General features: G+C 36.7%; 1 protein-coding gene across 8 annotated transcripts in view; it reads right to left on the reverse strand.

The window, feature by feature from the left end:
• MED13 (mediator complex subunit 13) overlaps positions 1-18205 on the reverse strand; it is a 100409-nt gene that overhangs the window by 46642 nt on the left and 35562 nt on the right. For all 8 annotated transcript variants that reach the window (XM_059669783.1, XM_059669784.1, XM_059669781.1 and 5 more), the window contains one exon: positions 9798-10481. In XM_059669783.1, coding sequence (XP_059525766.1) covers positions 9798-10481 — 684 coding nt within the window. The remainder of the gene's footprint in view (positions 1-9797; positions 10482-18205) is intronic.

Raw genomic sequence — 18205 nt, forward strand, 5'->3', positions numbered from 1 at the left:
ATTGGCTTCCTTGATGTTCCTTAACACATTAAGCGCCCTGTCAGTCACTGGTGACTGACGCTATACTTTCCATCCGGAAGACAAAACAGGCTGGGCGCTTAACATGTTAAACAGGCCAGACACACTCCTGGCTATTCCCTCTGTTTGGAACATTCTTCCTCCAAATATCCACCTGGCCAACTACACCTTCCTTCAAGACTTTGTTGAAATAATCACTTTTTCTATGAGACCTTATTTAAACCTGCAATATGCCCAACTGCCTCAACACTCAACCCCTTTAGCCTGCTCATTTTTCCCTTCATGGCAGTTACTTTTAACATACTATAACTTACTTATGTTTATAGTTGACTGTCACTCACACTAAACTATAAGCCCCTAAATCCTGGGGAGATTTCTTTGTCCACTTAATTATCCCAAATGCCTGGCACGTAATAGGTACTCAATAAATATTAGCTAAATAAATATATTAACTCTAGAAGCCACAGCAGATATGTTTGCATTAATAATTCTAAATTTTGAAATAAACCATCTTTGTTAGAAAGTGATATTGCTGCCACTGCTTATCTGTCCTGAGTATTAAGATAAAAAATGGTTAAGAGAGGTAAGATTTGGGAGCCATGAAGGAGGTATTTTCTAGCTTACAAATTCTCTGACATGGGTTATCACATTTTACTAACTTACTCACCAATGTCCAGCACTACAAACACTCTATACTATATACTATAAACTAAGGTTAAAATAGAACCATTAGTAGAATAACTGATATGATATTTGATAGTTCATTTAGAAAATATGTCATTGTTTTTCCAATATGCCCCTGATTTCCCCCCACAAATTCCAAGTCTACCAAAACTTTCTTCCATGGCAACATAGTGCTAACACAACTGTCATGGCAGATACGCTTTACAATTAATCCTTAGAATAGTTCTGTTCTATAAATGAAGTTATTTCTTAAGAGTCACTTTGTACTTCACTGTATTAGATCCTAAAAAATTGTCTGCTGAATTATCTATCAGATACTAACATAAATTTTTTCAAGACAGTATTTCTATCTACTTGACATGTATTTTCTTACTTAATACTTAAAAAGACCTCATGATAGGAAATGCAGGGTATGCTCTCTGACTTTGATGTAGAAATTATGGAAATGGTTTGCTAATAAAAAAGAAAGAAATGGTTTGCTAAGGTCACAGAGTTAGTACTGGAAAGATTTTAAGTATGCATATTCAAATAACTATTCATAGAAAAAAAGTATAAGAACACCCCCCCACCACCACCACCACCCTGAAAGACACTACTATTCTGTCTAGAGGTAAAACAGTTTTTCATAATAAGTGCCCTCTGGCAGAAGCATTAAAAACTGCCACACTGTTTACATAAGTAGTTGTTAAACTAGTGTGCAGCAATATTAAAAGGACCAACCCTACTGCAAAGGGCTCTACTAAAAATAAAAATGAGTAAACCAAATGCAATACCTAAAGACAACTTTTTCTTATTTTATTGAACTGGTTCTCACAGACAGTGGGATATGCAAAGAATTTAAATGTAATCAGTAATATCAAGAATATCAAATCACAATAAATTTAAAATATAAATTATTTACATTACATATCCTTCTATATTTAATAAGATATAAAAATTGTGACTTTTAAGAGATGCCGATTAAAAAATCAAGTTATCATTTAGTCACTATCCAATTATATAGTATACAAATACTTCTGTGAACAAGAACACCACCTCTCCTTTTCTAAAAGAAACTTTCACATATAGCCAAATATAAAACTACAGATATAACTTCAATCAGATATAAAGCTAAATACAGCCAAACTGGAAGAGGATTAAGTACAGCCATCAACAGAAAGCTTTGCAAAGTCCAAAGCAAATTGAAATTACTTTTATATTATTCATTAATTTTATCTCCTTCCTTTTACTAAGACAACAGTAACACACTATCCTGAAATGTAGAGAATTTAGCATGGCTTATAGCAGCACATGTTTTTATGCTTTATTCAATAAAAATTCTTCTGGACAAGGTATGACAGTATTTTAGGATTAACAATTATAGAAGGAAATAAGCTACAGAAGGAAATGTTTAGGCACAGATAAATTTATAATAAATCTCAAAAGTCCTTTTTTTTTTTTTTAGTGGTACCTTTTCCAGTACCATCTCCAATATTCAGAATCAATTCTTAAACTGAGCCAAGCTACCTGTCAAAAATATAGCTTTAATGCATTAATATAAGATATCAAATTAGGAAGACTTAATTAAAAGATTTAGACTACAGCAAATCAAAACAAGTTTATTTCATCATTGATTTCTATGAAACAAATTAGAAACTATCTTTTAGCAATCAAATAATGCATTCTATAATTATACACATACAATATAAATCTAGTGTATCACTAATACAACATAGGAGCTTCAGGGGTGGGCAAAGTTTTTGACTCGAGGGCCACAATGGGTTCTTAAACTGGACCACAATGGGTTCTTAAACTGGACCGGAGGGCCGGAACAAAAGCATGGATGGAGTGTTTGTGTGAACTAATATAAATTCAAAGTAAACATCATTACATAAAAGGGTACGGTCTTTTTTTTCAATAGTTTTATTCATTTCAAACGGGCCGGATACAGCCTGCAGGCCGTAGTTTGCCCACGGCTGTACTGATGAACATTATGGTTAAGATATCCTGATGTAGCTTTACTACCAAACAAGACATGGTAAGAACTATGCCCAAGTACAGTTTTTTCGTTGTTAAGTGTTTAGAAAGGTTTCCCTCTGAATTAAAATAGTAGACTACTTTAAGTCAGCACTAATTCTACTAAAACTAGTGCTAAACTCTTGAATAAAGATATTAAAAAACGCCACCAAACCAGTTTGGCTCAGTGGATAGAGCGTCGGCCTGCGGACTGAGGGGTCCCAGGTTCGATTCCGGTCAAGGGCATGTACCTTGGTTGCAGGCACATCCCCAGTAGGGGGCGTGCAGGAGGCAGCTGATCGATCTCTCTCATTGATGTTTCTAACTCTCTATCCCTCTCCCTTCTTCTCTGTAAAAAAATCAATAAAATATATTTAAAAAAAAAAAAGATATTAAAAAACAACTGTAATTGTTTTTTTGGCAGCAATTGTGTTACCTTTAAAACTTATGAGGTCTTAAGCCACTATTCTGGAATAGATGTTATCATTAACTAATAGAGAAACTCCAAGTCTCATTTTTCATCATGACACACCAAACTACTAGGCAGCACCCTATAGTCTATCCCAGTGATGGCGAACCTATGACATGCGTGTCAGAGGTGACACGCGAACTCATTTTTTTGGTTGATTTTTCTTTGTTAAATGGTATTTAAATATATAAAATAAATATCAAAAATAAAAGTCTTTGTTTTACTATGGTTGCAAATATCAAAAAATTTCTATATGTGACACGGCACTAGAGTTAAGTTAGGGTTTTTCAAAATGCTGACACGCCGATCTCAAAAGGTTCGCCATCACTGGTCTATCCATACCAAACTGCATAACACTTCTGAATCTCCATAAATGCGATTAAATTATTCCTATTCTGGCTCTGCATCGCTACTGTATTTTATATATACCTCTATCAAATAACTTAATGTTATTGTCCATTATACTACAATTTCATTTACAGCCAGGACTAAATTTATCTTATACCCCAACTGTGCTTTATAGCATCTTGCATATTAGAGAAACTTCAGTTTTTCAAAACTGATAAAGTGTATCTTTGAGGAATATAAATTTAAAAGGGAAGATAAACTTCCTAAAAAGAAAGAGTGTAAGAGTTGCAACCCTCTAACTTCATTAAAATTAACTGTTACACATTTAAATACACTTTCAAAACTCAAATATAGAAACAAGTAATAGAAATTTATAATGGACTAGAGGCCCAATGCACAAAATTCGTGCAAGAGTAGGCCTTCCTTCCCCTGGCTGCCAACACCGGCTTCCCTCTGGCACCTGGGACCCAGGCTTCCCTAGCAGCCCTGGTTTTGTCCAGTCTAATTAGCAAGTTACGCTTTTATTATTATAGATAATATGAATATCCAAAGTTTATTTATATAAAATAAACTGGGCTTCTGAATAGATAACTCTATGACTAGAAAAGTGGTATTACATCAATGGAATGCTTCTATAAAGAATTTAAGGTTATTTAAATGCCATCAAGAGAGCATAATCATAATTCATAGATTTTTAATGACAAACACCATCCAATTTTATCAACTGGCTTTGCTATATATATATAAGGAGATGTGCTGATTCTCATAAAATCCTATCTCAAGTAACGTTTTAGCAGGCACCTGAATTAGTTATTCCAACATGACACTTTTATATTTTATTTATTTTAAAATATATTTTTATTGATTTTAGAGATAGAGGAAGGGAGAGAGAACTATCGACTGGCTGCCTTCTGCACATCCCCTACTGGGAATCGAGCCCACAACCTGACATGTGCCCTGACCGGGAATCGAGCCAGGTGACCTTCTGGTACATGGGACAATGGTCAACCAACTGAGCCACACCAGCCAGGGCCCAAAAAGATACTTTTAACTATGGGGGAAAACTTTTGTTTTAACATAATATGAGCACTGAAGACCATACCGGTTTGTGGGAAGGGGTAGACCAAAATAGTATGGGGAATCTCTGTAGTGAAACTAATCAATAAATATTTTTGGCATACCTAATTTAATAACTTATTCTAGAGTTTAAATTTCTCTACTAAGTTATGCATGACATTGAAGCACCTCAATACTATTAACATTTAGGCTAGATAATTCTTTGTTGTGGGGGACTCTCCTATACACTGTATAATACTTAGCAACAGCCTTGGCCCCCAACTATCAGATGCCAGTAATATACCCCCAGTGTGGAAACCAAAAATGTTCCCAGACATTGCCAAATGTCACCTGGGGGTCTGAGTGGGTGGGGATAAGAAATTGTCCTAACTGAGAACTACTTTCATAGCATAACTTTAGGAAAATGGCAGATTTATCCAGATAATTAAAACATAAAATAAACAACTTCTGCCCTGGTCGAGTAGCTCAGTTGGGTAGAGTTGTTGTCCCGATATGTCTAGGTTGCGGGTTCAATCCCTGGTCAGGGCACATACAGGAGTCAACTAATGAATGCATAAATAAGTGGAATAACAAATTGATGTTTCTCTCTCTCCCTCTCCCATCCCTTCTCTTTCTAAAAATCAGTAAGTAAAAAATAAATAAATGTTTTTAAAAAATTCAAAAAACTTCTAATCCACCAAGTATAGAACATTATATTCCATAAATGTTTCTAAGTTCATATAGCAGCTAAGCTTCTGATGGTTGATTTTTTGTGATATTTACCATATTCTAATCTGCTACAACAATACAAAAACAAGGACTCTATCTAAAAGTGAATTGTGACATAAAACATATTTTAGTAGTATAACCAAAACAATACTCACATGAGACATAGAATTTAAAAAACCTTTTATTCAATCTTTTCTTTCTTTTTATGAGGCAGAAAAAATGGTGACTAGGAACAAATAGAAGCATGTTTTTTTCCTTAATTTATATCATTCTATTCTGCAAGCTACTGTTCTACATTATGCTTCTCATTCTAATTCAGTAAGAAAAATGTCAAGGAATCAAAACAGATTCTAAGATTAAGCTGTATTAAATTCTCAGAGACCTTCATTTCACTTATAGATGCTCATGCACACAAGCAGCCAATACACTTATTTGGCTAATACAGTATGGCTAGAATTCTTGGAATTTGTAAATATAATGTGCCCTCACTCTTTAAAGTTTTTAAAACTGAAAATATTCATGCCACTATATTTTAACATATAGTAAACTAGAGGCCTGTTGCACGAAAAGATTCATGCAATAGGCCTTCCCTTCCCCAGGCTGCCGACACCCGTTTTCCTCCGGCACCCGGGACCCAGGCTTTAGCTCTGGCCGGAGCTGCCTTCAAGCCTTTGCTGCTCTGGCTGGAGCCGCCTTCAGTCTTCACTCCTTCACACCTACTTATGCAAATTAACCGCCATCTTTGTTGGCGGTTAATTTGCATATCTTGCTGATTCGCCCATGGGAGGTGTAGTGAAGGTACGGTCAATTACCATGTTTAACTATTATTAGATAGGATAATATAACCTAGAAGAAAAATAAATTTTAAAATCTTAAAGTAATTGATGGCCATATTGTCATTTCACTCATCCAAACTTTTGTTGATAGTCTACCACGTGCCTAAGATTGCTCTAGAGTGTGTGTATTTGTTTAGGCTGGAGAAACACACACTAAACGAGACACAATCCTTGCCCTCAAAGAGCTTACATTCTAATAGGGAAAAGACCATTAGAAAATGCATAATATAATTTCAGATAATGTGATATATAGGGAGAAAATGAAAACAGTGTACAGGATAAGCAGTGATCTGGGGAGTGAGCAGAGGTCATAGTTTAGATAAAATGTCACGGAAATACCTCCTGAAAAGGTAACTTTTGAGCAGGACTGAGTAAGAAAGCTATCTGCCCCCCACCCCCCACCCCACCCCCATCTATAATGCAATTCTGAAGGCCGTAAGAAATGAGCTTGGCTTTTGAAAGGCATGGCAAGAAAGCTGGTGTGGCTAAATCGGAAAGCAAATAGGAGAGTAGTAAATAAAAATGAAGAACTAGCTAGGCAGGACACTGTGTAGAATCTTACAAATAAGGAAAAAGAGTTTAGATTTTACTCCACATATAAAGGGAAACTACTGAAAGGTTTTAAGCAAATGGAGTAATGTAATATTTAACTTACAATGATCACTCTGACTGCTGTGTACAAAATAAATGTAGAGAAGTACAGAAATACGAAGTCTGACAGTAGTTTCAGACAAGAGGTGAGGCTAGCTTAGACTTTCATATTCATCCAGCACAGATAATTTAAGAACTTTTCAGGCTTGTTTCCAAGAAATCATTTGCTTTCATGAGACCTGCTGACTAACTACTAAAATTAAATAAGCTAGCTGTCTTCCATGATCATAAGGGTATCCTGAAGTCCCTCAATTTCAAATACAGATTAATTTTAACTTTAAAAAAATTATACTAGAAAACTTTTAAGATTCAAAGTGCTAGATGAAAAACACAAACAAAAACAAAAAAGAAAAAAAAACTACCAAGTGACAAAGCATACAGATTTGTCTACTGAAATAATAATCAAGGTATTTTTTCTTAACAGTAGGGATAAGTGAGAGAGGCTATAAGTGAACCAGACATTTTACTTCATTTCAGTGAAGCTCAAAAATTAATATAACACAGCAGAGAAAGTCCACACCCTAGAATGTGAAAGAGGCTATCAGCAAACTATATAAACAGGACAGCCAAACTGCTCAGACAACCAGAGAAAATCTGGATTTATCTCTGTAGACAGAAATGAAAACTAAGAGCTGAAAATGGAAGAACAGGAAAGGTTCATCTTATGAGAAAAATGAGCTCAGCTGGCATGGCTCAGTGGCTGAGCATTGATCTATGAACCAGGAGATTGTGGTTCAATTCCCTATCAGGCACATGCCCAGGTTGGGTTGCAGGCTCATTCCCCAGTATGGGGCATGCAGGAGGCAGTCAATCAGTGATTCTCTGTCATCACTGATGCTTCTGTCTCCCTCTCCCTTCCTCTCTGAAATTCATAATAAAAATATTATTTTAAAATGAGAAGAAAAATGAATAAACTACCTGGTGAAGATCTAAGATCTGGCATCCTCTTCATTCTGGAATTTTAGGTACAAGGCCTCCCTTCCAAAACATCTCTTATTCAATTATCATAAAACAAAGTGTCTGGAACTGATACATAGTATACACTAAAATTTTTATTGAATGAATAAGCAAGGCCTGCCAATTAACAAGGCTCTGCATATATACGCAAAATTTCCAATCAGCATCTCTATGCGCTCATTCTAAAATGTGAAGAAACAATAATCATAAGAAATATGGCAGCAATAATAAAGAAGACGACCAAAATAAGGCAGGTAATTCTAATAGGGAAAAAAATTATAGGACATTAAACAAGAAGAGGATGCTATTAACAAAAAAGTTTACAGGGCTGGGGGGGAGGGGGGATACATGAAAAATAAATATTACAACTTCAAGAAAGGGCTAGAAGAATGCTGAGAAATCCCCTCAAAATATAGAGGGGAGCCCTAGTTGGTTTGGCTCACTGGATAGAGCGTCGGCCTGGGGACTGAAGGGTCCCAGGTTCGATTCCGGTCAAGGGCATGTACCTTGGTTGCAGGCACATCCCCAGTGGGGGGTGTGCAGGAGGCAGCTGATCGATGCTTCTCTCTCATCCATGTTTCTAACTCTCTATCCCCCTCTCTTCCTCTCTGTGAAAAATCAATAAAATATATTTTTAAAAAAATAGAGAGGGGGAAAAAGCTAGAAAATGAGAGAAAATATAGAAAGTATTCAATATCTGAATTATAAAGGTTCCACAGAAAGGGGGGTGGGGGGGACTGAGAAAATATCCAAGAAAAAGAGACCTTCCCAGTGGCAAGACTAAAAAAAAGGAGGAGGAGGAAGAGAAAGGAGGAGGAGAAAGAAGGAGGAGGAGGAGGAGAAGGAGAAGGAGGAGGAGAAAGAGGAGAAAAAGGAGAAGAGGAAGAGGAAGAAAGACTTCAAATTGAACCAACCCTCCTCAAATGCCCAGTATAAGAACTAAACAAAAGATCACTATACCTACACATATTCTTGAGCAATTTCAAAAAAATCTACGGATAAAACTCTAAAACACTTATGGGACAGACAAGTGTAATTAGAACAACTATAAAAATAAAGGGAGATAAGGAAAAAAAGTTTACTTCTGCTCAAGATATGTCAGATACAAAGTGGACAAAGAAGGCTAACCATAGAATGGAGGAAGACAGCTATATCACATCTAACTAATATAAGGTTAGAAGCCAGAATATGTTAAGAATAAATCAGTGGAATGGACTAAGAAATATGAGGTATAGGTAATTCACAGAAGAGGAAACCTAAATATCCAATAAGCATTTTAAATAATGCTTAACTTCACTAGAAATCTGGAAAGCACATATTAAAACAATAAGATGTCATTCTGAATACAGATTAGCCAAATTAAAAGTTTCATAATAGTAAATACTAAGGAAAATGTAAAGAATAGCCATTCTCATATTCTGCTGGTTGATGAGAGTGTAAAGTGGTATAATTTGATAAAGCAATCTGGCAACAATTCTTGAATATGGAAATATCCCATGGCCCAACAATTTCACTTTAAAATGTATTCCTAGAGAAATTATTATACAAGAGTACAAGAAAATGTATACATAAAGTTCACTGCTACATCCTTTGTAATTCTGAAAATAACCAACATGTCCATCTTGAAGAGAGTGGATGGCAAATTCAAAAAAGAAATACTACAGAGCAATTAAAATGATTAAATAGAGCTACATGTATAAAAACACATATAGGAATAATAACTACCAAATTCAGGAAAGGGAAGGAAGAATGGAGGAAGAAAGACAGTACATAAGAGTTCTAATTATATGGAAAATCCTTAAGTTGGTTGATCAAACAACTTAAATCTTTAAGTTGGTTGATGGATAAATGTTAATTATTTTCTCCACTTTTTTGTGATTAAAGGATTTTATAATAAAGAGGTTCCCTTTGGACAGAACATAGTAAAAATAATACTCAAAGGATTTATTATTGAAAATCCTACCCTGAAACCAATTCTGGAGTCCTAATATTAAGAACTTACATCATTTTTCCACCCTTAGATTATAATAGTGACTATTAAAAAAAATACATACTCTGTAACTGATGTTACACTTTCCTGTCCAAAAGGTCCAACTGGATCATCCTTGAATTTATCACTTGGAAGTTGAGGTGGTAAAAACTCTACATCTTTTTTCTTTGGGACCTTGTAATACTTCCAGACTATATTAGCTTCATCTTCTTCCAAATTTACTGCTGCACCAACATATATTGTAGGTTCTACAGCTTCCTGGAATTGAGCTGGGAAAGCCTGGGATAAACTGTCTATCCTATCTTCCATTAGTTTAGAAGGAACCAAGGGATCCGGTGTTGGCATTTGATAAAAATGTTGACTTTGAGGAGTTGAAGGTGTTTTAGTCACTCCTTCATCAGCCACATCACATGGGTGAGGACTAAGTGGGGGTGGTTGAGGTGAATTTGCCATTTCAGTGCCATGCATCTGAGAAGTCTTTGCTACATCATTAGTTCGGATGTTTGAAAATCTCACTTGACTGTCTGGAGCAGATATCACAAGTCTTTGGCTGGCTGAATCTGTGTCCATGACAACATCATCACTAATAGATACACGATGGTGAAAAGGAGTCAGGGGGCGTTTCTGTGGTTTTTCACTCTTTTCTTGCTTTTCATTGGTCTTGTGCTTGGCAAGTACTTGTTGTTGTTGACTTAAAGATAATGCCTGTCCTTGTTGTCCAGAATTTCTTGGTTTAAGATTTTTGTGCCTGAAAAGAAAAGTTTAATATTTATAGTATCACATTATATCAAATATACAAGTTGACACTAGATACTTCAGATATTTGTTTTTTACATATAATCCTAAAGTAAAATGATATGAAATTCACATGGGAAAAATACTTTGTCCAGTGACCTAAAACAAAGAGCATGCAGAGTCATAAAAGTCAATTCTCTCACAAAGATTCTACTTATTTTAAGATATAAAAATATGCCGAAACCGGTTTGACTCAGTGGATGGGGCGTCGGCCTGCGGACTAAAAGGTCCCAGGTTCAAGTCCGGTCAAGGGCATGTACCGGGGTTGCGGGCACATCCCCAGAGGGGGATGTGCAGGAGGCAGCTGATCGATGTTTCTCTCTCGTCGATGTTTCTAGCTCTCTGTCTCTCTCCCTTCCTCTCTGTGAAAAATCAATAAAATATATTTTAAAAAAAAGATATAAAAATAAAAAAGGTTCTGAAATTTATTCATTTATGGATGTACCTGATATTTCAGTTAGTACTTATAAATTAATGGCTTAGCTGACCTCAGTCATCCTCTACAATTCTACAGCAACTGGCTAGAAAACCTATTCTACTGAATTGAAGTTAGAACAGTCTGGATAGTGCTAAAATTGACTGATTTATGGGCCCCACATTATAACAACTTTCCTTTTCCCAAAGCTTACCACTACAGAAAGAATCAGCTGACTGGAAAAAGAAAAGAGAAAATTCCTAAAAGAAATTTTTCTTCTTATTGTGAAACATTCCTAAATTGAAGGACTTAAAACTATACATCTAAAAATCTATTAATTTTGTTCACAGTTTAATATACTATTTCTTTCAGTGAAGTAAAAATACTGTGCATTTGAGATTTCAAGCTGAACTGATACTGATGTATATAAAAATATTTTTTAGCCTTGGAAAGTTTGGCTCAGTGATTAGAACATGGACCCAAGGGTCTCAGGTTCGACTCTTATCAAGGGCACGTACCCAGGTTGCAGGTTTGATCCCCGGCTCAAGTCAGGGCGCATGTGGAAGCAACCAATCTATGTGTCTCTCTCACATTGATGCCTATCTGTTTGTCTGCTTGCCTGTCTGTCTATTTCTCTCCCCTGCACCTTCCTCCCTTCCACTCTTTCTAAAAGAAAAGTAAATAAAATAACCTAGAGTGAGGTTAACAAAAAAAAGTATTTTTTAAATAAAAAAACATAGAAAAATGTAGAGGAATATAGACTTTAAAGCATTCAGTATTCCTTAGGTTGTTTTAGTTTGCTTTTAAAATTTATTTTATTAGTGGTTTTGTTATATCAGAGATATAACCAGAAAGTTATTAAAAAGCATTGACAGGCACTTTTTTTTTTTTTTAAAGAACCCTCTCTATTAAGGGAATGTGCTGAGACACCCTTTGTACAAAGCCCTCCCATGCACCTTTTTGTGAATGCGAGGAGGGGAAAGCCTGAAAAGTTACCAAGGAAAAGTATAGTTATGTCAAAAGATCACAGGAGAAATACACCACTACCCTCATACCAAAATCAAAGACATTATAAAAGAAATCACAAAACAGTATCTCTCAAGAACACAGATATGAATCATTAACAAAATATTAGCAATCATTAATATAGAAAAGGATAACATACCATGATCAAATGGGATTTGTCCTATAATCCTATATAATAAAAGACTAATATGCAAATAGACCGAAGGGTGGAACAACCGGTTGCTACGATGTGCGCTGCCCACCACAGGGGGCATGTGCGGAACATGATGGGCATTGGCTGTGGTGGGATGGTGGAGCAGCTGAGCAGGGGAGCCAGACCAAGGCGGGGAGCTGGTCGCTGTCATCAGGGCAAGCCTCTGGTGGTTAATGAAAATACTTTGCTCCCGTGTGCCACAGTCCTGCCCAGCACCAGAACCACTGCTCACACCCACTGCCAGTACCAGCCCCGCTTGCACCCGCAGCCCGTGCCAGAGCCACTACTCGCACCCACTGTCCATGCCTGGCAACGGTCCCAATCACTCGCGCGCCATCAATGGGTGCAAGTGGCAGCTGCCGGTCCTGATCACCCATGAGGGCTTCTCCACCTTCCCCAGCTCCTGAGGGGCGATTGGCGCAACAACCACCACTCCTACCCACTGCTGGCGCCGGCCCCACTCGAATTGCTGCTGGTGCTGCTGTGTGCCTTCTGCAGGTATGAGCGGGCCGGCATTGTCAGTGCATGGGGACAGCGGTGGCAGCGGGGCTGCCGGCAGACAGGGGATTGGGGGCTCTGGTGGGAAGGGCCAGGTGGGGGTGTGGAGGATGGGCCGAGACCCACCCCTCAGCCTCACAGCCCACAGTTCCTTTCAAGGTTCATGAATTTGTGCACTGGGCCCCTAGTGTAAGGTATAACATTCAAAAGATAAAAGTCAATATTATCACATTAGCAGAATAGGAGAAAACCATATAATTATTTCAATACACATAGGAAAACATAGGACAAAATCCAACACATATTCATTAAAAAAAAAGATTGAGCAAGGAAGGAATAGGACTTAATCTGATCAAGAACATCTATGAAAAGCTACATCTTAATGTCATACTTTATGATGGAAGATGAATAATTTCTCCCTAAGACTGGGAACAAAACAAGAACATTAACCTTTTTTTAATCCTCATCCATCATATGTTTATTGATTTGAGACAAAGAGGAAGGAGGGGGAGAAAGAGAGAAACAGATAAGCATCAATCAGTTGCCTCCCATTCTCACCCTGACTGGGGTTCGAACCTGCAACCTAGGTATGTGCCCTGACCTGTAATTGAACCCCCAACATTTTGGTGTACGGGAAAACACTCCAACTAATTGAACCAGGACAAGAATATTAACTCTTAACATTTCTATTCAACAATTTCATTGAAAATTTCAGCCAATACAATAAGTCAAGAAAAAGATTAGAGATTTTCAAAGGAAGAAAAACTGTCTTTATTCATAGTAAACATGATTTAGAAACTTTATAATGAGGGATCTGGCTGATCACCGCCTTCTCAGGGAGAGAGAGAGAGAGAGAAAGAGAAACAACTATGTATCTCTCTCACATAGACCAGCTGCCCCCGGCAAGCACCCCAACCAGGGCTGGGAACTAACCTGCAATCCAAGTATGTGCCCTTGACCAGGAATCAAACCCATGACCCTTTAGTGTGTGGACTGAGGCTCTAACCTCTGAGCCACACCAGCCAGGACCACCTTCTCAATCTTAACATGAAAAGTGGGACGACCAGACTTGTGTCTCTTCTGAGTGACACAATACAAAACAACAAAGCACCATCTATTAAGTATTCTCGCCAAAAATAAGAAACCTAAATCTCTAATCAAGCCTCTAGATCAGCGGTTCTCAACCTGTGGGTCGCAACCCCTTTGGTGGTCGAACGACCCTTTCACAGGGGTCGCCTAAGACCATCCTGCATATCTGATATTTACATTACGGTTCATAACAGTATTAGAGTTATGAAGTAGCAACAAAAGTAATTTTATGGTTGGGTCACAACATGAGGAACTGTATTTAAAGGGCCAGAAGGTTGAGAACCACTGCTCTAGATCAAGCATGGTCCAACAGAACTTTCTGTGATAATGGAAATGCTTTGTATGTGGCTATTGAGGATGTGAAATTCGGCTAGTGCAATTGAGGAACTGAATTTTTAATTTTTAAATCTAATTATTTTATATTTAAATAGCCACAAGTGGTTACTAATATAGCTACTAGCATTGAACAGCACAGCTCTAGAGCTATCTTCCACTTACAGTAATGCAAGGGATAAATAAAGTTAAATGACGCTAAAAGAACAAGTTAAAACACATGGACAAGTTGAGAAATTCAGAATGTGGGGCAGACTACATACAGGACAACTAATGTCGTTTCTCCCACCAAGTCAATCTCATAAAAAGGAGGTAGGAGCCAAAACCGGTTTGGCTCGGTGGATAGAGCGTCGGCCTGCGGACTGAAGGGTCCCAGGTTCGATTCCGATCAAGGGCATGCACCTTGGTTGCAGGCACATCCCCAGTGGGGAGTGTGCAGGAGGCAGCTGGTCGATGTTTCTCTCTCATCGATGTTTCTAACTCTCTATCTCTCTCCCTTCCTCTCTGTAAAAAATCAATAAAAATATATTTTAAAAAAAAAGGAGGTAGGAAATTACAAGAGAGTAGATGATGTATACAACCAAATGAATACCCCTCATTTGGATCCTAGTCAAATAAGCCAATAAGACATTTCTGAGACAAATTTGTAGAGCGTAGCAGATCATGCCAAGAAAATAAGAGTTCCTCCTTTTATTAGGTGTCATAATGGAACTATAGTTATATGAGAAAATGTTAACATTTTCAGAGTTGCATACTGAAATAGGAATGAAATGATGACATTTAAGATTAAATCCCGGCTGGTGTGGCTCAGGGGTTGGGCGTCAACCTATGAACCAGGAGATCAGGGTTCGATTCCCAGCCAGGGTACATGCCCAGGTTGCAGGCTCAATCCCCAGTGTGGGGCAAGCAGGAGACGGCCAATCAATTATTCTCTCTCATCACTGATGTTTCTATCTTTCTTTCCCTCTTCCTTCCTCTCTGAAATCAATAAAAATACATATTTTTAAAAAAGCACTCATTCATTTACTTGCCCTTCTATAAGGGTAAGAAACTATTAATTCAGACTATATACTAATTCCTCTACATTCTTTTTTCCTGTTGATTAAGTTCTTGTATTTTATTTACTGTTAACACTTGAAATTTATTGTCTTGCTTTCTATTAAAATAGCCTTCTAAGTGCTAATTTTCTTATGAACATTCCACTGGACTAAAGCCTAATATCAATAAATGTGCAATACTAAATCCCACTAATAAGTGAAAAATACCAATTAAAACAATTTTATGCTTTCCACTTACTGCAGTGGCAAAAAAAATAAATTTTAAGGACAGCTCTCAGAACAGTGAAAGCATAAGAAAAAACAGCACTCTTATATGCAATAAAATTGGTAAAATCTTTCTGAAGTCACAAGAAGTGTTTAAATAACACCCTTGCCCACAACTATCACATCACCCACCTAGTTTTATTTCCTTCCTAGCACTCATCATTCTTAAAATTTTAAAGGATTAAGAATTCTTTTAAAACAAATTACCTGCCCCATTCCCATTATGGTATAGGCTTCGTAACAGCGAAAGCCTTGTTTACTATATCCTGAGCCTAGGATATCTCCTATCACAGAATAAGTGTTCAAAGAAAGTCTAATAAATAACTGATGGTCACAGAAGTATATATATTTTTAAAGTAAACATAAACAAAAGCCTTTGGAAACAACCTATGTATCCATCAAACCCAAATGATTAAATACACTATGGTACTTCCATTCAGAATATCAAAAAGTTTTTTAAATCAATAAGGCAGAAGTACAAGCATCTAGAATGGAAAGAGCTAAGACACATTGTGGGGGGCGGAGGAAGATGCCAATACATCAGTATTATATTTGTGTTGGGTGAAAAAACACATATACACACAATTACAGAAAAGTATGGAAGAATAATGCCTAATTGGCAAATAGTCACTTCTAGAAAAAGGTAGTAAAATTTGGAAAGAGAGAGTGGGATCAAGGGAACTTCAGCTTTATTTGTATAATTTAAATTCCTTAAAATTACATATACTTATGCAAGTTGCAATATAACTATGCAATTTTTTCACATAGATTTCTAAGAGAAGCCAACATATTAGTTAGGGTCCAGTCCTATCTTTCATACAGAGGAAATTTACTATAGGGAATTGGTGAGTGAGTGAGAGAGAGAGAGAGAGAGAGAGAGAGAGAGAGAGAGAGAGAGAGAGAGAGAAAAGTGAGGCAACCTATAGACAGTAGCTTCTATGACTTCTAGGACTGAAGATAAAGTAACCTCACTGTATCACAGAAGTTTAATATGGTACTAGAACCATAGCAGGACCTGCTCAGTGGTAACTGGGACCTTGGAAGAAGGGACTGTTGTTAGAGGTACACAAAGTTGCTACTGGAGTTGGCTCAAAAAGGGCTGGGGAAACACCTTAGTTTTTTCCCCCTTTGGTCAACCAATCTTCTGTTAGTGCCTCCCATTAGCCAAATTCAGAAATCAAATGAGCCTAATCAAATCATCATGTTGTATACCTTAAATGTATACAATATTATCAATGATATTTCAATAAAGCTGGAAAAAAATACATGTAAAAGGCGAGGGAGCCAGGAAATGTAATTATCTTCAATATAACTAGAACAGAAATAGGACAGATTTAAAAGCCAAAAGTAAGACTAGCACCGTCACTTATCAATGTGTGCCCTACTTCCTATATTCCATGGCAAGGGAGGATACACACATATGGTGGCTCAAGTCTTTTCAAGTCTTATTTAAGAACTAAATAAGAAAACAATATTTGAAGGGAGAAAAGGGGAAACCTATAGTACAAAATGCAATAGTGGAAAAAGGTGATCAGAAACACTGTATTTACTAGAGACATAAATTTACCAAAGCAAGTCACCTATAAAAGTTATACAAATTTCATTATATCAAATTTCTATATGTCTCGGAAAAATTTTTGAAAATATGATAGCAAGTTTTTAAATATAAAAGGTTCAGCTTAGAGACCAAGAATTTAAACTTAAACTTATGTTTACGAACATGCATTTTGAATGTCTTCCTCTAAGACCATTTTAGACAAATATACTTAAAACCCACATCATTAAAAAAGAATAAAGCACAGTCTAGGTGAGAAACTAAAAAAAGCTGCTTAATAAAAATGCCAATAAATATAAGGAAAGAAAAGCCTAATTTCATTTAAGCATTATATTAGTCTTAGACCAGGAGTTGGCAAACTTATCCTATAAAGGACCAGATGGTAAATATTTTAGGCTCGAGGGACCATACAGTCTCTGTTGTAAATACTCTGTGAAAGCAGTCAGTTAATATGTAAATGAATGGATGTGGCTCTGTTCCAATAAATCCTTATTTATGAACACTAAAATTTAAATTTTGCATAATTTTCACGTCACAAAATATTCTCCTTTAAATTTTATTCAACTATTTAAAAATGTATAAAAGTAATTTTCAGCTCACAGACCATACCAAACAGGCAGTGAGCCAACATTAGCTAATTGATCACTGTTTGCTGACTCCTGGTCTCAGACAAATACTGTCATGGAAACTTGCATTTCAATACTAGGTTTGTTTTCCCTTAGATGGATGTGGTTTTTAACTCTCTTAAACTGTTAAACAGGAGCTAATGTATTCATGTTTTTATTCCAATCTATCAACAACAGAGGCAAGTTTTCAAAAAAGTTGCCAGACTTTAAAAAATTATACAGATTCTAATCCCAAGAATCTATGTAAGAATATTTAATCTATGCAAAAACATACCAGAATACTTATCTGTTCATTGTATTCAATCAAACAGAACTAATGTAAGAAAAATCTTGGCCCTAACCTGCAGGCAAGGCACTCCAATTCCTTTGGCTCATATCCATGACAAAAAGGGTGGCCAACTATTTGCTCACAAGTCCTGATTAGGGGTGTTAACGCTATTATTTGTTTATTTGCTTGCAAAAGCATACGATCTACCTTTATTGTAGAATAAAATAAACTCCAGGCAAAATAATCTTTTTCTAAAAATAGATTTGAGAGAGAGAGAGAGGAAAGGCGAGGGAGAAGGAAATATCGATCGGTTGCCTTCCGTAGGCACCCCAACCAGGGATAAAACCTGCAA

This window comes from Myotis daubentonii, chromosome 16, assembly GCF_963259705.1.
Source record: "Myotis daubentonii chromosome 16, mMyoDau2.1, whole genome shotgun sequence".
In the NCBI taxonomy this organism is placed as follows: Eukaryota; Metazoa; Chordata; class Mammalia; order Chiroptera; family Vespertilionidae; genus Myotis; species Myotis daubentonii.